Source organism: Vigna unguiculata, chromosome 6 (genome assembly GCF_004118075.2).
Source record: "Vigna unguiculata cultivar IT97K-499-35 chromosome 6, ASM411807v1, whole genome shotgun sequence".
NCBI classification, from domain to species: Eukaryota; Viridiplantae; Streptophyta; class Magnoliopsida; order Fabales; family Fabaceae; genus Vigna; species Vigna unguiculata.
The window spans coordinates 30032485-30057593 of record NC_040284.1 but is presented as its reverse complement, the minus strand read 5'-3'; the positions used below and the strand labels follow the sequence as shown (position 1 = coordinate 30057593).

The window sequence follows — 25109 nt, the reverse complement described above, 5'->3', positions numbered from 1 at the left end:
TTTTTATCATTGCAAAATGAGTAAAAAGAGGGTAATTAATCAACCTTTGAAGTGAAGGTTTAAATCCAAAATTTACAAAAAAAAAAATCAGAAATAAAAAAGAAAATTATTTTTTTTATGAAAACATTAAATATTACAGAAAATTTTATGAAAACTCCTTAAAACTGAAGAGAATAATATTGTTTATTAATAAATAACAAAGATTGTAAACCTACTAAATATGTATTTTTATCCAACGTATCCCTAAATCAAACATAATCTGAATATTGATAAATTTATTATTTGTGTATTTAAAAAAACTTGAAATTAATTTGACTTGTGAATTATTGTTTATATTAAGTTGCGATATAATACTTAATTTCTGTATTAATTTGAAATCAATCTGACTTGTGAACTATAGTTTAGATTAAGTTGTGGAGGAATACTGTAAAATGTAAGTTTTTAATAAAAATACTTTCCGTGAATCGAAAAATTCATTCATTATTGTGATTTTATTCTTAGTTAACAAAAATATTAGATTGAATTAATTCAATTTTAATGTTATTTTGAAATCAGTTTAAATTGAATCTCAATTTTTTTATAATGGAATGAAATCCATAGCTAGCTACCTGCACACACAGAAAATGACATTGTCCCAGCGCTACGCAAGCTAACAAATTATTGGATAAAAGAGGAGAGAGAGAGACATCATAAGCGGAATTTGGAGATAGCTACGTTAACCGTTTTCGTCGCTCCTTCAGTTACTGGCTTCTTGTGTGTGGAGCATCGTCACTTCCATCTTTCTTTCTTTTTTTCTACCTTTTCACCTTCCTCGACCCTCCAATATCTCAATTTATCAATCTTCAAACAACAATCCGTATTCCAAATAATTAATTAGATATATGAATAATAATGGCATTCACGAAGCAGGGGTCAAAGTCCGAACCTTTTCGTCGGGAAGGTCAAACGTGGTGATCATTCATCTCTATCAAAATCTATACTCTAATGGGTCCTTCTGCAATTAACCTTCGTTTTGTTAATTTCATAATTGTTAGGTTCCCACATAAATAAAAATGTAACCTTGTATCCCTTGACGATTTTTTCATCACTTTGTTTTTGAATTCTCCTAATTTGGATCATTTATACTAATATTGTTTTGCATTCAGGGTCTGTACGACAGGACTACCAAGTGATGTTACCGTTGAAGTTGGCGAAATCTCTTTTTTCCTCCACAAGGTGCTTGTTCCTATTTAGCGTAAGACAAAACTTAGATGCATGTGCTTTTAGGTTTGCTTTAAAAATTGATATAAGTTGCCACGGTGAAGAGCTTCAATCTTGACACGAGAACAACACTAGAAGCCCCTGAAGATCTGCGTCCAAGTTTTATTCTTTCACATGTTGCATGCATTCAAGAGTTGATTTTTCCCCGTCTCTTGAACTTCTATGACTTTGAATGTCTTCTCAAGTTGATCCTTAGTTTGTTTCTACGTTTGTGTTTGTGATTTTGATGCAGTTTCCATTGCTTTCTAGAAGTGGCCTACTGAAGAAACTTATTGCAGAGTCCTCTAATGAGGATGGATCAAGTTGTGTTTTGCAACTTCATGATGTTCCTGGTGGAGCAAAAACATTTGAGGATATAACCAGCTTCTGCTACGGTGTAAAAATAGAAATCACATCATTAAATGTAGTCAGCCTAAGATGTGCAGCTGAGTACCTGCAAATGACTGAAGAGTATGGTGAAGGGAATCTCGTTGCACAGACTGAGACTTTTCTCAATGAAATTTTCAGCAATTGGCCAGATTCCATAAAAGCCCTTGAAACATGTGAGGAAGTGCAACCCTTTGCGGGAGACCTCCATGTAGTTTCAAGATGCATTGATTCCTTAGCTATGAAGGCTTGCTCAGATCCGAACTTACTCAGCTGGCCAGTGGCTGCACGTAATTACAAGCAAAATCAAGCAGACAACCATGCATTATGGAATGGAATTTCTACTGATACAAGATCTTCTCAAAGTGACTATTGGTGGTTTTATGATGTGTCTTTGTTAAGCCTACCCTTTTATAAACGACTCATTATGGCAATTGAAGCAAAAGGAATGAAATCTGATGTTGTTGCTGCATCTCTCATATATTATCTTAGAAGGTTTCTCCCCTTGATGAATAGGCAATCAAGCTTCACTGATAAAGGCCATGCTACCATTCCTAGTACTTCCGAAGCAGACCAAAGGGCTCTACTTGAAGAAATTGTGGAGCTTATTCCTAATAAAAGAGGGGTCACATCCTCAAAGAATTTGCTTAGGCTGCTTCGTACAGCCATGATATTGAGTGCAAGTCCATCGTGTAGAGAAAATTTGGAGAGAAGGGTAGGAGCTCAACTGGACCAGGCTGCACTTGTGGATCTTCTCATTCCAAATATAGGATACTCAATGGAGACACTATATGATATTGACTGCATCCAGAGGATCCTTGATCATTTTATGTCTATATATCAGCCTGCATCTGTAGCAGCTTCTCCATGTATAACTGAACAGGGGGCATTGATGACTGGAGCTGATGCATTGACACCTATGACAATGGTTGCAACTTTGCTTGATGGATATCTTGCTGAGGTGGCTTCAGATACTAATATGAGCTTGGCTAAGTTTCAGGCACTAGCTATTGCAGTTCCAGATTACGCTAGGCCACTTGATGATGGTATATATCATGCAATAGATGTATACCTTAAGGTTAGATCATTTTTGATAACCAATATTAACTTGTGTCATGTTTCTGGTTTACTAAATGTTTTGGTATGTATATAACTTTTGAAACAGAATTGAAATTGGGGAAGAATGAACCGAGTTAGTATTAGTGATATTTGAAAGCTACTGCTTACTGCCTTATCCGCAGTTATATTAAGAATGAAAATAAAATTAAACTCATGACAAAGAAAAAAGGGTTTTTTACAGGTCTATTTGGTGAGTGAATCTCTCATAGAACAGAGCCGAATGGAAAAGAACATTACTAGGTTTCATATTTTAGATTATTTAAAGTGTGATGGAATCGAATGGATGGTGCAATGAGGAAATGCACTAAATTCCATTTCATCCAACATATTTTCTTGTTCTTTCCTCCAATTTGGAGAATATGGACTGGGACCAACTTTTTCTTCAAAAGTTCAATCATAAATCTAAACAATGAAATGGTAATTTTGTTTTATCTCAATATGCTTTAGAGATCCTAACCCCTGAGAACGACCTCGCAAGAGTAATATAACATTATTATATGATCATTCTAATGTAAAACTCTGACAACTACAGATACATCCATGGCTGACAGATTCTGAACGGGAGCAACTCTGTAGATTGATGAACTGTCAAAAGCTCTCACTGGAAGCAAGCACTCATGCAGCACAAAATGAAAGACTGCCTCTACGAGTGATTGTTCAAGTCCTGTTTTTTGAACAGCTTAGACTGCGCACATCTATATCTGGGTGGTTCTTTGTTTCTGACAATCTTGAGAACGGACCTCGCCACAGTGGGAATATCCTCCCTAATGATGATCCTTGTCAACGGGACACTGCAGAGGGAAATGAAAACTTGAGGGAACGTCTTTTGGAACTGGAGAAGGAATGCTCAAGCATCAGAAGCGAGCTCCAGAAGTTGACTAAGACAAAGAAAAGTTGGAGTATTTTACCAAAAAGATTTGGCTTTAGAAAAAAGTCAGAGAGTTGCAATGACAGTAATATAAAGACATCAACTTCCACTACGAATGGAAAACCAGATCATGGAAATGGTTGACAGATTTCAATGAACTTCATAACAGCACAAGTAAGTGGAGATGATTATTTCCTTCTGACTTGCATTCTATTTTTTATGTGTCTGTAACTTGACAATCAAATTTGTTGGTAGAGAAGAAGTTCATGGGGTGCTATTCTCACATTTCTTACATTACTGTGTCTGACAGGAGGAATTGTGGTCGTCACAACTTTATGTGTTGCAGAAACCCAACATTCTGTTCCTGCTTTTTGTCTGATCTTTAGTTGTGAGATGGTTGTATACAGTCAATGTTTTAGCTCTATTTATTTCTTAGTATGGTACATACAAACGTGAGATCCTGTCAGATTTGAAACTCTAGGGTGATTATGGTGCACTTTCTGATGGGGGCTCTTAGGGGTGTCCATCCTTTTTTTTCCAGTGACACTGACTCTTGATTTTCCATATTTTCTGTCCATCAACGAAGTGACTAACCCTATTCATTCCTTAGCTAACCTGTGTAGATTATCTGGAGTAGTTTCTTGTTTGAAGAACCCTTGGCTCACTGTTGGCAAATACTAGCTGTGTATATCCATTTACTCCCGAAGGATGTATCTGACCATGTTGTTTAATGACCACTTGAATGCGGCAGCATGCAGAAGTTGCGTGTCGATAGGTAGATAGGTAGATGGCATAGACACTGTAAATACAAAACTACATGCACATGCGTATGGAGTAGGAAAATAATGATAATATCTGTATCTTGCATTTAGTTAGTGACTTAACAATTTTAGTAAAAACTGAGAATTGCGATAGAGGAGATGAATAGCATGTTTTGTTCCCTTTTCAAACTTTTCATATTATAAGATGCGAATGTATTGCATTTACTGAAAACAGACAATGGACGCGCATTGAGTGATTGGGAACGGCAATCCAAACAAGCGTGAGAATAAAATTTTAATTAATTGGTATATAAGCAAAATCTATTATTTTAATCAATCGCTATGCAAACCGAACAGTTTGGTTACCGGGAAGTATATTTCTACAATTCCTCGTATAGTAAAACAAGATGTTGCTGACAATATTCTTTAGTCCAAGCACTAGTATCCTGAACACAACAAACATGAGAATTAAGCACGTATTTGATTTTAAAAAGATCTCTTGGTTTTGAAAAAAATTCAGTTACGTTGTGACGCAACTAAAATACAATCATGCCTCAAATACTTGAGTAAAAATCACCATATTGATAACTTTTTTCTTCTGAAGAGATATGCTAGGACATGCAATGACAGACGTCATATAGCTTCTGGGAGTGTTAACAGCAGGTACTCACTCTGGAATGGTGAATAAGGGGATTGATTGAACACAGCGTCCATGTCCTGTGAGAGGAATCTTCCTGAAAGAATGCGAGATAGGGGAGTGATAAAAACACCAGACTGCGGTTGGATAGATATGAACATTATAGCTCATGAGTTCTGAATGGAAGAGACCTCTCACACCCTCTATCAGATAGAATATATTCTATGGTTAAGGAATTCAGACCGAATTTGAAAATCAATCACCGGTTACAAATAAAAGACAGATCTTGAGGCACATACATGTGTACACGGAGAATAACGAAGTTTTACCCATTGTAGTGGGACATGAGCGTACTAGAGAATAAGCAAAGAACTGTTAAACTGTAAATACAGTGTTTGCCAATGACTGTCAAACTGCAACACAGACCGTGTCTAAGCTTTTCCGAAAAGAAATAATCATATTACCGTTTGAAATTTGGGAAATGTTCTATAAACTACTTTTGGGGGCATTCAAAAACATCAGTTAGCTTATTGATTAAGCAATTAATAATCACATGGCAGATTTCGCTCAAATGCCAAAATAGAACAAGAGTACAAAGAATCATCTATCCACGAACAGTCACAAGCGTAGAAGTTCGGGTCTGGTGAATATGTTATTTTGATTTCTATAGAAAGAACCGTATCCAAAGGTATATATTTATATAACATGTTGAATTAAAGACTGGTTATGTAGGGCTATAACCTTAGTTTCCCTTACCACGTAATCACTATGAAAAAAAAAAAACTTAAAACTGCGACGGCTTACCATCTTCAATTTGAATATTTGGCATTTCAAATTATAGAACGAAAAGACACGTAAATTCAGATAAAATTGAACTCGTAAATGTAGATTCATGTGTGTTCTAACATTATAGAATTAAAAAGCAAGAGGCATAAGCAAACACTGCATAAGCTCCAATACATCGTTCACCCATAGCAAGGGATATACATTATTCAACTAAGGGAACTTTAGGAAGTCAGAATTACATTTAGAGCTTATCCCATTCACAACACATAGTATACTGCGTATAAACACACCTGAAAACAAAGAAAACAAAAATACACACGATGTTAATGTCTAAGTCGAATTATTAGAATTACAAACATGTCAGAAAACAGCTTGATTGCAGAAGAACATCGAAACTCAAAAACCCTAAAATATGAAAACCCTAATACCGACTTGAAAACGATTAAAAGAAGATTTGAGATGGAAATACTTTGAGTTTAGTTGTAGTATAGTTCGAGACCCATGCCGTCATGAATCTCATAATCCTTCAGAGTGATGTGATCCTTATAGATGGTGTACCACTTCTGGATGCGGATCTTGTCGGCTCTGGTGCCCGTCTGAGCCGCCACAAGCTTCTTCAGATCGCCGATGGTATCATCGTCGTTGCACTTCACGCGCACCTTCTTCCCTAGTCGATCGTTCAACACCACCTCGATCATCTTCGCAATGCAAACAACCCTAATTCCCAAATTCCAAACCAGAGTTATTCCTTTGTCTAGAGGCTTTCTTTAATGAGAAAAGTCGTATTTATAGTTATGTTCATCGCCTCGCATTGCGTGTCGACCAAGTTTGACTTGGCTAATAATATTTAAATTTTCAGAGAGAAAAAATAAAATCTATATTTACAAAATTATATATGGAGATTTATCTTACATATATCGATCCTTTTAAAAATTTAACTCCTTTATCGTTTCTTTTAATTTAAAAAAACTATTTTTAGTAAAAAATTATCTAAAAAATAAACAAAAATGATTTTTTATTATAAAGTATTTATACTTATTTTTTAATAAAAATACATTGAATTAATTTAAACATTAATAAACTTAACTAAGAAAGACAAAAAAAAAAATAATGAGACCTATTTAAAACATTTTAATACAAATTGAAATCAAACAATAATTTAACCTTGGTATTTTTTTTTTCTTTTTTTTTCCTTTTTCTACAATAAAAATGTAAAAATGTACGGTCCCACTTTTACATAGAGACTTTCATCATTATTTTCGGTCACACATTCTTAATTAAAGATGATAATGTCTATCCGTAATTAAAAAAAAAAAGCATTCATATATTCATAAATATTATATGCAAATTAATGTACATTATTTGTGTCACTAAAATTTTATTGATGAACGTACTTTTTGACATGTATAAAAAATTATGTACTATTTCTGTATTATTTTTCATCGTCATTGATATCATTTTATGTAAGTTAAATTAATTTTACACAATATTTTGTTTATATTTAGACAAAATAATTTATTTTAAACACACTAACACCTTTTAATATGAAAAAACAGACCAATCTGACTTAAAATGAAAATTTCAGATGGAAACAGTGAAACTTTTTGACAAAAATAACGCGTATTTTAAGTATTGCAAGTAATCATTGTTTTTAATTTTCTCGTTACTTTTTTGTAAAAAAATTGGAAAAAAAACAATTTTATATTCACATGTTTATGAAAATCACTAATTTTCATAGCATAATATGTATCATTTACCATTTATTATGTAAAAATGTTTAGCACGTAACAAAGACCTTAAAATAACCTCACAAATGTTATATTCTTTACATATAAACTGGTGTGTCTAAGAACATTTTTAAACACTCTTAAGATACTACTAAGTAACACTAAATAATTTATTTTATATCCTGATAAAATTATTCTTTGGCAATGTATATTTAAATAATTTTGAAAACATTTGTTACATATTTTAAAATCTGATCTCCTTAATATCATAAAATTACTTTCAAAATAATATGTTTAGCCTTAACGAAACTTGTATATTACTAAGTTAATTTTTCCTGAAAAAAAAAATCGAGAAACTATGATGTTGACTCAAATCTAATTACAACTTTATAAAATTATTTGAATTGTTGTCTCAATCTAATGTTCAATACTATATTTGATGTATCTAAAACCATTAAAGTTAAGTTTGAATGTTACATTTGTTTTGTATAACCATGAGGAAGTTCCAAATAAGACCTTAGTGAAAGATGTACGATGAAGGAAGAAAAGAAGGTTAGCTGAAAAGTTTAAAGATACGTTCGCTTGAACTCGTGGTAAAGATACAATAATCTACAAAAAAATGGATATGAAAAAAATATCATATTCTCATTACTTCTAAAATCCCATTCACTCTATTTTGCAAAAATTTAAAATAATTTATATCAAAATATTGTATTCTCAAATCAAAAGAAAAATATTTTGTAGAGTTTGACAACTATTTGAAAGTTATCTATGACAAGAATAATATTAAAAAAAATCTTATTATTTGTAAAACAAAAAGTGAAAAGTATTGAAAGATATTGTTAACAGGGTGTAAACAAATTTTAGGTGTCGAATAGGTGTAAAAAGTTTTTAGGTGTCAAATGGGTGTAAAAATATTTTAGGTGTCAAAATATTATTGCCTCAAAATTGAAAGAAAAATATTTGATAGAGTTTGGCAACTATTTGACATTTATCTAGGAGTAGGATAATATTAAAAAGTAAATTTTGTTATTTAAAAGAAAAAGATAAATTGAAAAGTGTTGAAAGATGTTGTTGAAAGAGTGTAAAAAGGTTTTAGGTGTCAAATGGATGTAAGTAAATTTTAGGTGTCAAATGATGGTTGTAAAATTATTTTAGATGTCAAATGAGTAAAAAATATTTTAAGTGTCAAAATATTGTTTCTCAAATTGAAAGAAAAATATTTGATAAAGTTCGATAACTATTTGACATTTATCTAAGAGTAGAATAACATTAAAAAGTAAATCTTGTTATTTGTAAACAAATATAGAAAAAGTCAAAAGGGTTTAATTAATCGTAAGGTACCCAGTTTGGTACTAGAGTGTCAAATTGGTACCCGCTTTTAAAAAAGTGTCAATTGCATCCCAACTTTTGAAAATTGTTTCAATTAGGTCCCTTTCAGACAGAGTTGACTAACGCCGTTAGTCAACGTGCCACGTGTCAATCTGTGGTTTTTTTGATTTTTTTTTTTTAAATTTTAATTTTTTTTTAATTTTTAATTTTTTTTTTAAATTTTTAAAAAATAAAAATAAAAATGCCACGTGTCAAGTCCCTGTGTGTGACACGTGGCATTGTCAGTGTCACGTGGCATTGTAATGCCACGTGTCAGTGTCACTATTAGATGTCATTGTGTTGATTTCAATTTGGTCCCCACATATGTCTTTTTGTTTCAATTTAGTACCTAAGTATATGTATCTGATTCAATTTTGTCCCAAAATTTTTTTTAATAATTAAAATATTTTTGTAATCCATTTTTTATAAGATTAAAAATAATTAAGTATAAATATTTTTACAAAATTAAGTACTAATATTTATAATGTTTCTCTCAATTTCAGACCAAATTTATTATTTGTATGAATGTTATGCTATTTATAAGTACTAAAATGACTTTTATCACTAAATTTTAATATAAATATCAAATACTTAATTTTTTTTAAACTTTTATACTTAATTACTTTTAATTTTATTAAAAAATATTTTAATTATTAAAAATTATTAGGTCAAAATTGAATCAAATACACATAAGTAGGTACTAAATTGAAACGAAAAAACATAAATGGGGACTAAATCGAAATCATCATAATGGCATCTGATAGTGACATTGACACGTGGTATTACAATGCCACGTGGTACTGACAATGCCACATGGCACACACAGGGACTTGACACGTGGCATTTTTAATTTTTTTTAAAAAAAAAAATTTAAAAAATTAAAAAAAAAAAAAAAATTAAAAAAATAAAAATAAAAAAACCACAGATTGACACGTGGCACGTTGACTAACGGCGTTAGTCAACTCTGTCTGAAAGGGACCTAATTGAAACAATTTTTAAAAGTTGGGATGCAATTGACACTTTTTTAAAAACGGGTACCAATTTGACACTCTAGTACCAAACTGGGTACCTTACGATTAATTAAACCAAGTCAAAAGTATCAAAAGATGTTGTCAAAAAGGTGTAAAAAAGTTTAAGATTTTAAATGAGTGTAAAAAAATTTTAGGTGCCAAATAAGTGTAATAATATTTTAGGTGTCAAATAAGTGTAAAAGAATTTTAGATGTCAAATGATGGTAAAAATAGTTTAGGTGTCAAAATATTATTGTCTCAAATTGAAAGAAAAATATCTGATACAGTTCGACAACTATTTGACGTTTATCTAGGAGTAGAATAATATTAAATAGTAAATATTGTTATTTGTAAAAAAAAAATGAAAAGTACCGAAAGATGTTGTCAAAAGAATGTAAAAAAGTTTCGAGTGTCAAATGAGTGTAAAAAAATTTTAGTTGTCAAATAGGTGTAAAAATATTTTAAGTGTCAGATGGAAGATGGGTGTAAAAAAAACAGGTGTCAAATGGGTGTAAAAATATTTTAAATGTCAAATGGATGTAAAAGAAAAAAAATTATGTGTCAAATTGGTTTCAAAATATTTTAAGTGTCAAAATGTTGTTGTCTCAAAGTAAAAGAAAAATATTTGATAAAGTTCGATAACTATTTGACATTTATCTAGGGTGGAATAATATTAAAAGGTAAAACATGTTATTTGTAAAAAAAAAGTGAAAAGTACTAAGGGATGTTGTCAAAAGAGTGTAAAAAAGTTTTAGGTGTCAAATGGATGTAAAAAAATGTTAGGTGTCAAATGAGTGTAAAATACTTTTAAGTGTAAAAAAATGTTGTCTCAAATTTAAAGAAAAATATTTGATAGAATTCGACAACAATTTGAAATTTATCTAGGAGAACAATAGTATTAAAAAGTAAATATTGTTATTTGTAACAAAATGTGAAAAGTACTAAAAGATGTTGTTAGAAGGGTGTAAAAAAATTTAGGTGTCAAATGAGTATAAAAGTATTTAAATATCAAATTAGTGTAAAAAAATTTTAGGTGTTAATATGTTATTATCTTAAATTGAAAGAAACATATTTGATAGAGATAGATTATTATTTGACATTTATATAGGAATATAATAATATTGAAAAATATATATTGTATGAAAAACTTTTGATGATGAATATATTTTAAATTAAAACATAAAACTTAATAATGTACGTAAAGAATAAGAATTTCGATAACGACTTCTAATAAACCCGTTTTTTACAATTTTTTTTCTTATTTTTATAGTCATTGTGTTTTTTATTGTCTTGCAAAAATCTTTAGATAAATTTCTCAACATTTGTATTTTCACTATTTAATATTAATAAAACTATAATATTATTCGCTTATTAAACTGTTTTTCTTTATCAAAATTAATAGATTATATGTAAAATATTTTATAATTAACTAACAATATAGAACTATCTTTCTTTACGTAACTATTCTTTTTTCTTTCTCATGAGCCTTGAAAAATTAAAATTGATTATTCCCCCCTTCCCTTGGTGCATTCCTCTAATACAAAAGTTCCATTCAACTACCTACCTATCTGCTTCCATTATGTTTTCAGCATCGAAGATCTGGGTACCTTCAGCATTTCTTCTTCATCCCATTTATGGTTTTCTTCAGATGCTACTTCCCGCATGATGTAGGACTAGGCGTCCCATGGCAGTTGATCGAATCATTGCTGCATTGGTTGATTTGATTTGGTTTACAAGAAAGTTTGATTCTTTACATCTTTCCCTCAAAGCCCACCAACCACTCTCCAACACGTTGCCACGTTGCTTTCTTTGGATTGGTGGGTTTACCTTCACATTTTGAGTTTGTTTGTGGGTTACGGGGTTTTTGTGGGACTTGTTGTAGACTAGGTTGTATTATTGTTTTTGAAGATGAAGAGATTGAGAAATGAAACTTCTAATTCCAGGAGGTATAGGTTGTCTCATTTTTTGGTTGCTGTTGGGGTGTTGTACTTGGTTTTTATATTGTGTAACTTTTCACAGTTTGAGAGAGTAGTCTCATCGTTGAGTGGGGATGAGAGTTACAATGGAGTTGGAATGGATAGGGTGACTGCTACTGGGGACACTGATGATGCAGCTTTGAGCAAGCCTTTTGTTGGTTCTGTTTATAAAGATGCATTTCATTGGAGGTTAGTGGATGATAGGGGCCAAGATGCTCCCTTGAGGCCAAAGGAGGAACCAACGAAGGAGGAAGATCATGGCCTTGAATCTGTGAAGCATATTCCTCGGCGATATGGTAGGATTACCGGGGAAATATTGCGGCGAAGCAACATGACTGGTGATTTTTCTGTGCTGGAGAAAATGGCAGATGAGGCTTGGACATTGGGGTTGAAGGCTTGGAAAGAATTGGAGCAGGTTGATAACAAGGAGGCTGGAGAAAGAATTGAAGGAAAGACCGAGTCGTGTCCTTCTTGGATATCAATGAGCAGGGAAGATTTGTTGAAGGGGGATGGATTGATGTTTATTCCTTGTGGTCTTGCTGCTGGTTCTTCAATCACTGTGGTAGGAACACCTCATCACGCTCATAAGGAGTATGCTACTGTGAAAGCAAGGTCGAGGTCCAAGGGGAAAGGTGATGGATTAGTATTGGTTTCGGTGTCACAGTTTGTGGTTGAATTACTAGGGCTAAGGTCAGTGGAAGGGGAAGATCCTCCGAAGATTTTTCACCTGAATCCTAGGTTAAGAGGGGATTGGAGCAAACGACCGGTTATTGAGCATAATACTTGTTATCGAATGCACTGGGGAACATCTCAGAGATGCGATGGTTTGCCATCTAAGGATACTGAAGAAATGCTTGGTACGATTTTATCATGTCTCCTGTTCACTTTGAGTATGTTAAGTAGGGAAAAAAAATTCTTGCAGGATGGAGTTGCATTGTCGTTATGTAGAATGGGAAGAAAACAGCAAAGTAAGTAGGTTTAGTAATCTTGAAACTGATGGAATAAGAAGATGATGATGACACATGAGCATGAAAATAAAGAGTGCCTTGTTACTTGAATAATTAGCCAAAGAACACTTATTGGCTGTTTGTAGCCTGTTATTAAAAGAAACACAGCAGAAGTAATGCTTATTCTTGTCATAATTATAGGGTTGTATATAGTGGTGAATGTTTGGATTAGTGGTTTTGTGTTCTGAAAAGTCTTTAACCAAAATGCTGTTGTTGGAGGTTTTGGCAGAAAAGCTGTTCTGGGTTAACATTAATCAAATACTTACATACTTAGAATTAGATGCAAGATTGTTGTTGCATGAGCATTTTTGTATACATAAGGTTCCATTTGCAGATTTTGTTAACGTGGAATAAAAGGATGTTAAGACTTTTGGCTATCAGGGTATATCCTTCTTCGGCAACTATTTATGATTAGTATGTAAAATCATTATTGTTAGGATTCTAAGTGAGTTTGAACAAGATGAACAATAAGAAAGAAGACTCACAAATCCAATCTCTTAAGATTTTCGGTTAAAGATGGTCTCTTGATCTCTTATAAGGTTTGCTCATGAGACTCATGTGTACATCTCCCTGACATTTTCTCTCATGAGAACCCAACTATCACCGTGAACAAAAGGCAAGGATAATAAACTAATGCAACTTCTCTAGTTTTTGTGATATGGGTAATTTTTGTTTATTAATATTTGATAAATAATAGTATGGCAGAAAATAGTTCCTGATTGTTTGACTATTTTATAATATAGTGGGTAATAATTTGTGTAGAATGGCATTCAGTCTAAAATAATTATTGTAGAGTTCCATAATTATTATTTTTCTGCATAATTTTTTATCTTCTTTGTGGGTTAATTTAATATATAAGTAAATTTGTTGTCATGCTGGGCAGTTGATGGGTACAGGAGATGTGAAAAATGGATGCTGAATGACATTTTAGATTCGAAAGAGTCCAAGACAACGTCATGGTTCAAGCGATTTATAGGGCGTAAGCAGAAGCCAGAAGTGACCTGGCCATATCCGTTTACAGAGGGTAGAATGTTTGTCCTTACATTACGTGCTGGTGTTGATGGATACCACATCAATGTTGGGGGTCGCCATATGACTTCATTTCCATATCGGACAGTAAGTTAATCAAGACACTACAGAAGTTTTCCATTTGCCTAAAGGCCACACTTGGATTAAACTAGTAGGGCAATTGAAATTAATTTCTCAATTCTATAATGCTCTGTGATTACAAGTTTTGCCAGGCTGATTTTTAGCTCCCCTTTCTCATCAGGGTTTTACACTTGAAGATGCTACAGGATTGGTGGTTAAAGGGGACCTTGATGTTCATTCAGTTTTTGCCACTTCTCTACCTACTTCAGATCCAATTTTCTCACCTCAAAGAGTACTGGAAATGTCAGAAACCTGGAAAGCCAGTGCTCTACCTAAACATGCTGTTAGGCTTTTCATTGGAGTTCTTTCTGCGTCAAATCACTTTGCAGAACGTATGGCAGTGCGAAAAACATGGATGCAAGCTGCTACAATCAAGTCTTCGGATGTGGTAGTACGATTCTTTGTTGCATTGGTAAGGCTGCTGCCTTTTTTTGGCATAGAAAATGATCTATTTTAATCTGGTATGAGCATGGAGAAAGGCGTGATACCATGATGCAAATTGGATTATATAGTTGTATTATTTTGTTTAGGGTTTCATTGACACAATAAGGTTATTATGATTTGGGATAATTTGTTGTTACCTGGGTTTTTATTCTATTTTGAAGTATCTTATGCCTGCTCAGTATATAGTTAACTTAGATATTTGGTTTTGTTTGGTTTATAAAATATAAATTTACCTTTAATGTAATATTTGAGACACTTATGTTTATGGGATTGGATTTCCTTCATTCAGAGAGACGGTGAATTCTGACATTTGAGTTGGAGGGACACATCCAAAATGAGTATTTTTTGGTTTTTTTATTAGGGGGAATATTCTGTCTTAGACATCACAATAGGATTGTGCTACATCATACCAAGAATGTTGTTGAACACTAGAACTGATGTAAGAATTTCATGAAGAAGAGAAAAACAACCTTCCGGTGTCATTTTGTGGAAATTATGGGTAAAAGTATGTACTCAAACCCTGAAGGGACAACATAAAATATTTCTTTGACCTTCAAGTGGACCTAGTAACTTCCACTTTGATGGTCCAAAAGCTTCGGCAAACAGAATTTGGAGTCTGCAGTTATTTTGGAAATTTCTCAATTTCAAGAGCTAGGATCTGATCCATTCACCTGGAAACTTTAATTAAAATAAACAGAAAAGTCAGTGACATAGAAGGGATCTTCAGGTTTTTATAAAATTCTCTCTTAACAAAGGTCAGTGGTGATCTATTGGTTGTCTGGCTATAGTTTTTGCTAATCTTTGTTGAAATAAATTGAGATATGATAGCCATACCTCACTTGTAAGCTGCTGAAATTGATTTTAGAAAGTAGAAGAGAAGATGAAAAGTGCTCTAGGATCAGGTTTCCTAAGGCCTTGCATACACTTAGCTTCATAGAACATCTACTCAATTCATGATCCAAATTTGCAATGGAGCCCACCGAGTTCAGTGTATCACTAGGCATCCAAAGCTAGTTATCACCTTAGCTATTTTTGTGCTCCACGAAGCTCTTAAAGATTTCAAGTTTACAAGAGGTTCGATTTTTCCAATCTTTATCTTTTAATATAGCTGATGTAAATAGTTTATATTTGCATGAGATTGTTGTTTTGGTTGGTTATACTTTTAGTTACTACATTGGTTGGTTCATGGGAATCACTATTGGTTGTGCAAATTACTTATTTTATATTTGTAATCCACCACTGTATTGGTCATTTATAATATAATTATAACTTCTGAAGAGAAAATATAGAAATGTAGATAAATGTAGTTATATCGGAATGCTAAATGAAATATAATGCAATTTGTAAACAATTTATTTTTTCAATTTAACCACTTATGTCATTGTTTGGAATTCAAGGGCTTTCTGTGTAATTTTTTTTTATTTTCACTATTATTCTTATTGATATGATATGGTTGATTTGTCATTGTTTTGTTACCTGATATAATTTCTAAACATCAACACGAAGAATCCAAGAAAGGAAGTTAATACGGTGCTGAGGAAGGAAGCTTCTTACTTCGGTGACATTGTCATATTGCCCTTTATGGACCGCTACGACCTTGTTGTGCTTAAAACCATGGCTATCTGTGAGTTTGGGGTGAGTTCATTTTTAAATCTTTAGTCAGTTTTCGTGCTTTTCTTTTATTATTTACAGATATTGGGGGTAAGTGAATTGCATTTGTCCAGCTAATTTCTTTCAGCTCCCTCATAATATGCAACTCTTACAGATCCCACTCATTTTCCTGTTGTCTCCGGTTTTATAAGCCAATTTTCTTCCATGCAGATTCAGAATGTGAGTACTGCATATATCATGAAAGTTGACGATGACACTTTCATCAGGGTGGATACTATCTTGAAAGAAATCGAAGCTGTACCCCGGAATAAGCCCCTTTACATGGGCAATCTCAATCTCCTGCATCGCCCTATGAGAAACGGGAAATGGGCTGTTACATATGAGGTATTGTAGTTGTCACATTTAGTTAAACTTGTAGGTAACATGCAACTGTGTATATTTCTGTTTGGTTGTTCAATTTTTTCAATTTATGCAACAAAAAGAAAAAGTAATGTCACACCATCCTTTCTCTTATCTTACTGAATATATATTAATTGGCACAGGAGTGGCCTGAAGAAGTATATCCTCCTTATGCAAATGGCCCTGCATACATACTTTCCAGAGACATTGTTACTTTCATCATATCTCAGCACAAAGAAAGGAGGCTGCGGGTTTGTTACCAGAAACTTTTATCACTTGATTTTTCATCTTGTAAACATTGAACTTGGATTCCCTATTGAGTTTTTTTTATTATTCTTGCGATGTTTTGGACAGTGATTTTAATGTTTCAAAATATATTAAAAAGACGAAACACAAATACATGTACAATTCAAAATCAAGAATCAAGTAGAGAATCTGAACTTGTAAACATTTTATAACCACTTATAGTTCCACTCTATTATCAGTACACACTATTGACTGGTGAAACATTTGATTCTGGTGGCAGCTCTTTAAAATGGAGGATGTAAGCATGGGAATGTGGGTGGGCAGATTCAACAATACGGTGGCCGCGGTTCAGTATTCCCACAACTGGAAGTTTTGTCAGTACGGGTGCATGGAAGGCTACTTCACTGCACATTATCAATCTCCCAGGCAATTGGTCTGTTTATGGGACAACTTGTCAAGAGGTCGTGCAAGATGCTGCAACTTCTGATCATTTAAACTCTTGTAACTATTTCATATACATTACTGTTGGACGAAGTTATTACACACATTCAATTCCAAAGAAAATAGAGTTTAGCATCTTCTTTTGTACTTCTGCCATTTTTTCTTTTCGCTCTAAATAATCATCAGGCTTTTGAGAGCGTCTTTGTCACACCTCGACCAAAAGTTAACAAAAAACTAGTGCTTTCAGTTATCGAAGGGTATTTCTTCTTGCACTCCTCTGTTAATTTAAAATAAACTTTCCGAAATATAAATATATATTCAGAAAAGTTCATTAGGATAACTGCAAGTTGGAAAAAAAATATTAAAAAAAAAACTCGTGAACATTGTTGTTTGTTCATTCATACTTTATTCTTAAACGTGAAATGAAAGCTAGTTAAAAGCATGGAATATTCAGCAGCACCCTTTTCTAATCCATACATAGACTTCAACAAAATTTGAGCTTAATGCATAATTTTTTAATAACAAAATTTGTACTGGTACCTGTGAACACCTTTAAAAAATGAAATAAAAAGCACATAGCTGAATGGCCAGAAAGTCATAGAGATATATTGGTGAAGCATGATTGATAAGAATGGGTCCACTAAAGTAGAGAAAAGAAAAGAGGTATGCCAGGTTTAATTCACTGCTTCTTTATCCGTGTCTACCGCGTGTTTCACTTTCAAAAAACTTAACGTGTATGGTCCCTCAAATCTCAACCCTACCACACTCTTCTCATTCTCGTTTCTCTCGTTAGGTGGCACGTGCCATGGCCCTCCCCCCTTGTTATTATCTCACCCAACCAAAAACAATTACATTAACTAAATCCATATACATGTCATGACAAATCTAAGAATTTTCAAAAAACAAATACAAAATTACTTCCGAATTATATCAATCAAAAAAACCCTTATTCGTGTTTTTAAAAAAATACGAGAGTGATGTGTGGAAGAGGGAAAAAGGTAAAGGCTTTTTCATTTGTGGTGCAAAGAAAATTTGGTTTGAATGGTCTTAAAGGTAGGTATGTGTAGCATAGTAGCATTTGCATAACTTCCCTTCTTATCTACCCAATATGTGGATCCCAGGTTCTCTTACTGTGTCCTCTGTCGGCAACACACCCACGTGCCACCTGTCCCTAGTGCCACGACACGTGTCAGCTGGATACGCTGTTTCCTCACTGTTAGGGTAAAAAACTACCCACGTCGACAGGCAACGTACGTGTACATCACGTGTGTGTGAGAGCGAGCTAACGAACAAATCGTCAATTTGAATTGGACTCCCCAGTGGTACAAATGTGGAACTAGAATATTACCGGTTAACTGATTTTATCCACATTCCCTGCATTTACCACAATGCCCTTGTGATTTGATCCCTCTCTTTGTCTTTTCTGACAACTACAAAAGAAATATCATGCACGTTATGACCCAATCTCTTGTCCTTTTCTTTTTTTTCCAATCAAACTCAAGTTCCATATGTATTATCTAATGTAATATAATGCATACTATAGTGGGTAATCATGACACAACTATGCTGTATATTGTAATTATGTTCATACTATTTTATTAAGCAATTTGCTCAAATTTGGAGTGTGTTGTGTATCTTAATTATATAATTATATATGCCTCTCTCACTCAATCCTTTTCCTTTTGATGAAAATTCTCCTACTTGCTTTTCATAAAACTTCTTTGACATCTCTAGTAGTTTGTTTTATTTTCAAACATATTTGACTAATGCTAATGAGTTACTCATGCTTTTGATCATATAATCAAATTCTCCATTTATGACGTCTGTGTGTTTACTTTCGGCACTGTTACTGAAAAAAAAAAAAAAGTCACAGTATTAATAAAGTAAAGTAAAGAAAAAGTCATTGCTTAATTTTTGTATGTATAAAATATAAAATATTTCCGAAAAAAAAAAGAACTTTTTGATGGGGTACACCACCTTGAGTGATCTGCACTTTGCAACTATCAATGTGAAGTGTGTTGGAGCTGTCATGAAGTTTCAGTGGGCAGAAAGAGATGGGTTTTTAGCAAAATCTACCTAAAATACAGGTTTATGGAGTATAATAGGGGAAGATACGTGAATTGTGAATAAAATAATGAATGCAGTATTAGCTTTACGTAATAAGTATTTATTTTGAACGGAAATCTAGTTTAGTGTTCCTTTGTAGACACATAACAGACAGCGTACCGTTACGCTCTTCTGATGGCAAGAAGATAGAAAGAAAGAAATATTATGTTTTTTGACTTCCTTTTGAATCCCATGGACAGCACGTGAATAGGTTCCGGTTTTTTCTCCCCTTCTGTTAACTTTAATAAAATTTGAGTGGTTTCAGATTTGCTTCTGAGAATTCATCTTTCTGAAGGATAAAACAAAATCTAACATCTAACTAGATCCACACACTGTCTCACAATTCATCCAAACAACACTAGATAAAATTTACAGGGAAAAAAATTTATATCCCTACACTACACTCAGACATAACACTTTTCCTATGTAATGTTGTATAGTTTGAGATAAGTTGAAAAAGGTATCACTTGTGATAAATCTGGAAGCAAGAGGCATGAGATCCCTGATCCAAATTATTGAGGGGTAATATTGGCATGTAGGGGCATCTCTGTAATACAGAAACAGGGACATGACAAAGTTTTGTCCTTTTCAACAGCTCCTCTGCATCACCGTTTTGCATTATTTCCGCGCTCGCACACACTCATCCCACTCTTAATTTCCACGCAAACTCAAAATAAAACTTCGATTCATTACATTAATTGAACACAAGCAATCCAAAACGTAAGGTGCCCCACAACACAACTACCACCTTTGCTCAAAATATCTCCTTCTTTATTATATTCATTTTCCCTTCATCTTCTTCCTTTATGTCATTGCCGTTTGCTATTGTTGCTACATAAAACAACACCCTTTTATTGTCATGCTTTGTAACCGTTTGCAACGGTTGGTTTGAATGAAGGGAGTGGTAACGGCTACGGCGCATTCATTGATGTTGATCAAGTGAGGGACTTTGTGTTGTGTTGTGTTGTGTTGTATTGTGAGAGAAGTGAGAGGCCCAGATGGATTTTACTTCGTTTTTGACGTCCCTGGGGACTTCGTTTCTGATATTTCTGGTTTTGATGATCGTGTTTGCGTTTCTATCGAGTAAGCCTGGGAACAATGTGGTGTACTTCCCCAACAGGATCCTCAAGGGGTTGGAGCCATCGGAAGGAGGGCCCAAGAGCCGCAACCCTTTCTCCTGGATCAAGGAGGCCATGTCTTCTTCAGAACGTGATATTGTTACCATGTCTGGGGTTGACACTGCCGTCTACTTCGTCTTTCTCACCACTGGTTTCTCCCTTTTCCCTTTTTTCTATCAATATATATGTCTGCTGCATAACTTCCTCTTTGTTGAAGCTCCTAGAATTAAACTTGGATATGGTTTTATAGGTAGTTTTTGGTCCTGTTCTCCGATAAAAATTAGAGTTTTTATCTAAATGAAACTTCAATTTTGATTGAAGTATAATACCAAAAAGCACACGAGGAACTGCATCCTGAGTTGTGTTCATTGAAAACATAGAAAAATGTTCGTAAGATTGTCTGGTCCCTTGAGAAAAATTTCACTGATAATTACAATAATGCTACCTTCGTTTCCTGTTTTTGATAATTTGTACAGGAAACAAGAGCATTTCATTGTATTCACTGTTCACTATTCATCGGTTTAGCCTTTAAGAGCTGAAACAGGATTCACACTAAGAGTTTCAAACTAATTAGTAACGGAGGTTTTTGAATTGGTTAGCCTTTTTAAGAGCTGAAACAAAATTCTTTAGTAACATTAATCCTCAGGAATGAGTTTTGGATAAAATTTGGGAAACTGTTTTAAGTAATACTTGAAATCACAAGCTTTGGTCTTTATCTCATGTTCGTATGACTGAAGGACGAATTCCTTGTTCTATTTCCCGTACTAGTATTACACAAAACTGGGAAAGAAATTTTGAATTACACCAAGAAAGTCACATGTTACTCCAGTTTGCTTTTGTTTTGATTGTCATCTTTTTTTTGCTATAGATTCACCATACTACATTTTTAAATGGTTACGAAAGCCCGATTCCTGATTGTGTGACCAAAATGCTACACTATATGAATCGCTTGTATGTGACCTATGCGTGGCTTGTAGACTATGGCATTGCGATTTCATTCTCAAAATATGTTTTCACATCACATGACACAGAAAGAGAAGACAAGTGTTTTCCACTATAACATTATTTTCCCCTATAAATATGTTTGTCTGGTGGTAAACTTTCATATTTTACAATAGTTGTGTATAATATCTTTATGGAAAATGAATCCAGCATAAAGGTTTTTAATTATTCTTATTATTGTTCTGTGCTAGTGTTGAGCATCCTGGTTTTATCTGGAGTTATTCTGCTACCGGTTCTTCTGCCGCTTTCTGCTACTGACAATGCTGTGAAGACACAAGGTGCAAAGTCACAAACAACTAGCAAAGGAACATTCAATGAACTTGACAAGTTATCAATGGCTAACATCACGGTAAGATCCGTGTGTTTTTTTCTTCAAAAATATTATAGTAAATCTTCCTTTGATTCCCGAGTTAAACAGCCAATGAGTTTTTTTAATAGCTACGAATGATAATGATGCCAGAGACTGAATAATTTGTTGTCAGTGTAGGCAAAGAGTTCAAGGCTGTGGGGATTTTTAATTGCCTGTTACTGGGTTTCAATTGTTACATTTGTTCTCCTGTGGAGAGCTTACAAACATGTTTCATGGCTGCGAGCCGAAGCTCTTAAGTCCCCTGATGTGAGGCCTCAACAGTTTGCTATAGTTGTGAGAGACATACCTAATGCTACTCAAGGTCAGACTAAGAAGGAACAGGTTGATGCTTATTTTAAAGCCATCTATCCAGAGGCATTTTACAGATCTATGATCGTAACAGACAACAAAGTGGTAAGGTTACCTTCTTCCATACCCTCTCGATTAACTATAATATTTCTGACTCCATATCAAAGTTTTGAAAGAGGATCATTTAATGTGGCCATACATCATGCAGATGAAAGAAAAGGAGAGTTCTATAGAAGCAACCAATTATATTGTTTAATTCTAAAGATGAAAATGTCTAATGAATTTGTTGTTCCTGTAATGTAAATGTATAAATAGCCTATTACAACGTTTCTTCCAAGTTTTTCCTCACTGAATATTGCAATATCTAATTTAATTGCTAACAGGTGAACAAGACTTGGGAGAGCTTAGAAGGGTTTAAGAAGAAGCTTGCCCGTGCCGAAGCAGTATATGAAAGGTCTAAAACAACTGCCAAACCAGAAGGAACAAGACCTACTAACAAGACAGGCTTCCTTGGACTTGTTGGTAAAAAGGTCGATAGCATAGATTATTACAATGATAAGATTAATGAACTTGTTACCAAATTGGAATCTGATCAAAAGGTTACCCTTAGAGAGAAGCAGCAAGATGCTGCTCTGGTGTTTTTCTCAAATAGGGTGGTTGCAGCGTCTGCAGCTCAGAGTTTGCATGCACAAATGGTTGACACTTGGTCAGTCTTTGATGCTCCTGAACCCAATCAACTAATATGGCCTAATTTGAAAATCAAGTATTTTCAGAGAGAGCTGAGGCAGTACTTGGTGTATGTCATTGTGGCACTGACTATATTCTTCTACATGATTCCGATTACATTTATATCTGCATTTACTACTTTGGATAATTTGGTGAAGTATCTTCCATTTTTAAAGCCAGTTGTTCGTATAAAGGCTTTGAGAACAGTGTTGGAAGCTTACCTCCCTCAACTTGCGCTGATTATTTTCTTGGCATTGTTGCCCAAGTTGCTTCTGTTCTTGTCTAAATTTGAAGGCATTCCAACCGAAAGTCATGCAGTTAGAGCTGCATCTGGAAAATACTATTATTTCATCGTGCTGAACGTTTTCATTGGAGTTACTATAGGTGGAACCTTGTTCAAAGCATTCCACAGAATTCAGGAGAACCCCAACATAAATGAAATTGCGTCCTTGCTAGCTGAAAGCCTCCCCGGCAATGCTACTTTTTTCTTGACCTATGTTGCCCTTAAGTAAGATATCTTCCTAACTTTATTTTATTTAGTTTATTTATCTGCGATGGTACTTTACTTTGTTTATTTACCAGTAAAAGGAAATGCAGAAGGCTTAAAATTTTAGGAAATGATGTTCCTCAATTGTATCTTGTTATTATCTTTTCCTGCATTTTTTTGAAGTAGAAGTTAATCTGTTTTTAAAAAGCATGATATTCTCTCACATGATTTGCGTGTAAAGTGTAAAGTTGAAAAAATGGACTATTCCTACTAGATTTGACATAAGTAGAAAAAGGCTTCACCTTTCTCTTTTAATTTTAAACACTTGACATGACACAGATTAATTGATTTTTTCTGTGTCTTAGATTTTTCGTTGGCTATGGCCTTGAACTGTCCCGAATAGTTCCTCTCATTATATACCATTTGAAGAGAAAGTATCTTTGCAAGACCGAAGCTGAATTGAAAGAGGCTTGGCAACCTGGAGATCTTGGTTATGCAACAAGAGTTCCCGGTGACATGCTGATTGTCACAATTGTGTTCTGTTACTCTGTTATTGCTCCTGTGATAATCCCATTTGGTGTTCTATATTTTGGCCTAGGATGGCTTGTTCTGCGAAATCAGGTGAAGTTCTTGGAATTTTGTTGTCTTTACTGGCTTTAGTGATGTTCCCTTTTACCATGCTATTTTGAAATCACATCCGTTAGTAAGAGTTTGTGATATTTGTGTTAATCAACAGGCACTCAAAGTCTACGTACCATCATATGAAAGCTATGGAAGAATGTGGCCTCACATACACAAACGTGTACTAGCTTCTCTGATATTGTATCAAATTACCATGTTTGGATACTTTGGGGCGCAGAAATTCTACTATACACCACTTGTGCTTCCTCTTCCCTTTTTGTCACTGATCTTTGGTTTTATCTGCGGAAAGAAATTCTACCCTGCCTTCGAACATCCTGCACTTGAGGTTGCAGCTAATCCACTTAAGGAACCTCCCAACATGGAGTTGATTTTCAGATCTTTCATTCCACCTAGCTTGAGTTCTGAGAAGATAGAAGATGAGCGGTTTGAAGATGCTTTGTCTTCAGTTTCGAGAACAACGCCTGTTTGATGTAATTATCTGAATTTCAACTGCTTTTTACGTGTTAGTTGTAGTCTTGTAGGGATACCTTCAGATATTCATTGTTCATAATACGTCTTAGGAACCACGATGTTGAGTGTTAACTGTTGTGAATGTGATTGTGTAAGAAATTGTTGGATGGACTCGTAATGTTTCCGTGTAATGTTATGATGTGTTTGTTCAACTTGTATTACTTGCGGATAAGTGTTATGGTGTTCGGTATGCAATTCATGATTTTCGTTACCGAGTGTGAACTGATATGACCTTTTACGTCGTCACAAATTGACAATGTTGAAATTGTATTTACAAGGAGCTCGTGGTAGGAGGATGTATTGGATTTTTCGGGGATACAAGGGGTAGATATAAACCATGGCCGAATTCATATAAAGGATTATGACATCACTTATAAATATTCTTTCTAATTTTAGGTTCTATTCATGTTTTATTCCTGTTTCAGAAAAACAGTTATACTGCTATAAACAACGAGCCGGTTCAGTAGTATAGTGTGTAATTAACAAAGTGGAAAAGACAATTGATGGAGGAGATCCTGCTATGAATAGCGATGTGTGTGAGTTAAGAGTTTTGACAACTTACATTAATCTGAGAATTAGCAAAACTTCACTAGATAATATACCTTTCTGCTTTTTTTTTTTTACCCTACACAAACGTCCTTTAATTTATACAAGAAAATATTGTCATATATCCTTCTGTTAA

At 33.9% G+C, this 25109-nt stretch overlaps 4 protein-coding genes across 4 annotated transcripts; 3 read left to right on the top strand and 1 right to left on the bottom strand.

Annotated features, from left to right (window-relative positions):
• The first annotated feature begins 644 nt into the window (after positions 1-644).
• On the top strand, positions 645-6217 carry LOC114189048 (BTB/POZ domain-containing protein At5g03250-like). The gene is made up of 5 exons (XM_028077745.1): positions 645-950; positions 1146-1215; positions 1493-2704; positions 3278-3787; positions 3924-6217. The coding sequence occupies exons 1-4, from the start codon at positions 892-894 to the stop codon at positions 3755-3757; spliced, it is 1821 nt and encodes a 606-aa protein (XP_027933546.1). The 5' UTR covers positions 645-891; the 3' UTR covers positions 3758-3787; positions 3924-6217.
• Positions 5861-6572, bottom strand: LOC114189049 (ubiquitin-like protein 5). Its single transcript, XM_028077746.1, has 2 exons — positions 6267-6572; positions 5861-6087 (listed from the first exon to the last, which is right to left on the bottom strand). The coding sequence occupies exon 1, from the start codon at positions 6493-6495 to the stop codon at positions 6274-6276; it is 222 nt and encodes a 73-aa protein (XP_027933547.1). The 5' UTR covers positions 6496-6572; the 3' UTR covers positions 5861-6087; positions 6267-6273.
• Positions 6573-11411: 4839 nt separating this feature from the next.
• Positions 11412-17325, top strand: LOC114186524 (hydroxyproline O-galactosyltransferase GALT2-like). Its single transcript, XM_028074450.1, has 7 exons — positions 11412-12738; positions 13772-14004; positions 14159-14449; positions 15988-16116; positions 16303-16476; positions 16635-16742; positions 17018-17325. The coding sequence occupies exons 1-7, from the start codon at positions 11814-11816 to the stop codon at positions 17222-17224; spliced, it is 2067 nt and encodes a 688-aa protein (XP_027930251.1). The 5' UTR covers positions 11412-11813; the 3' UTR covers positions 17225-17325.
• A 2630-nt stretch (positions 17326-19955) lies between these two features.
• On the top strand, positions 19956-24649 carry LOC114188105 (CSC1-like protein ERD4). Its single transcript, XM_028076631.1, has 6 exons — positions 19956-20553; positions 21596-21753; positions 21892-22167; positions 22446-23296; positions 23641-23896; positions 24012-24649. Exons 1-6 carry the CDS (start codon positions 20283-20285, stop codon positions 24384-24386), a joined length of 2187 nt encoding a protein of 728 aa, XP_027932432.1. The 5' UTR covers positions 19956-20282; the 3' UTR covers positions 24387-24649.
• Positions 24650-25109: the final 460 nt, after the last annotated feature.

Bases quoted from the DNA above. Each gene is read 5' to 3' on its own strand.
- LOC114189048 (XM_028077745.1), top strand. From the start codon at position 892: ATGGCATTCACGAAGCAGGGGTCAAAGTCCGAACCTTTTCGTCGGGAA. The intron at 951-1,145 runs GTGATCATTCAT...TTTTGCATTCAG, and splicing joins CGTCGGGAAGGTCAAACGTG to GGTCTGTACGACAGGACTAC. The intron at 1,216-1,492 runs GTGCTTGTTCCT...ATTTTGATGCAG, and splicing joins TCTCTTTTTTCCTCCACAAG to TTTCCATTGCTTTCTAGAAG.
- LOC114189049 (XM_028077746.1), bottom strand. From the start codon at position 6,495: ATGATCGAGGTGGTGTTGAACGATCGACTAGGGAAGAAGGTGCGCGTG.
- LOC114186524 (XM_028074450.1), top strand. From the start codon at position 11,814: ATGAAGAGATTGAGAAATGAAACTTCTAATTCCAGGAGGTATAGGTTG. The intron at 16,117-16,302 runs GTGAGTTCATTT...TCTTCCATGCAG, and splicing joins TGGCTATCTGTGAGTTTGGG to ATTCAGAATGTGAGTACTGC. The intron at 16,743-17,017 runs GTTTGTTACCAG...TTCTGGTGGCAG, and splicing joins ACAAAGAAAGGAGGCTGCGG to CTCTTTAAAATGGAGGATGT.
- LOC114188105 (XM_028076631.1), top strand. From the start codon at position 20,283: ATGGATTTTACTTCGTTTTTGACGTCCCTGGGGACTTCGTTTCTGATA. The intron at 20,554-21,595 runs GTTTCTCCCTTT...GTTCTGTGCTAG, and splicing joins CTTCGTCTTTCTCACCACTG to TGTTGAGCATCCTGGTTTTA. The intron at 23,897-24,011 runs GTGAAGTTCTTG...GTTAATCAACAG, and splicing joins GGCTTGTTCTGCGAAATCAG to GCACTCAAAGTCTACGTACC.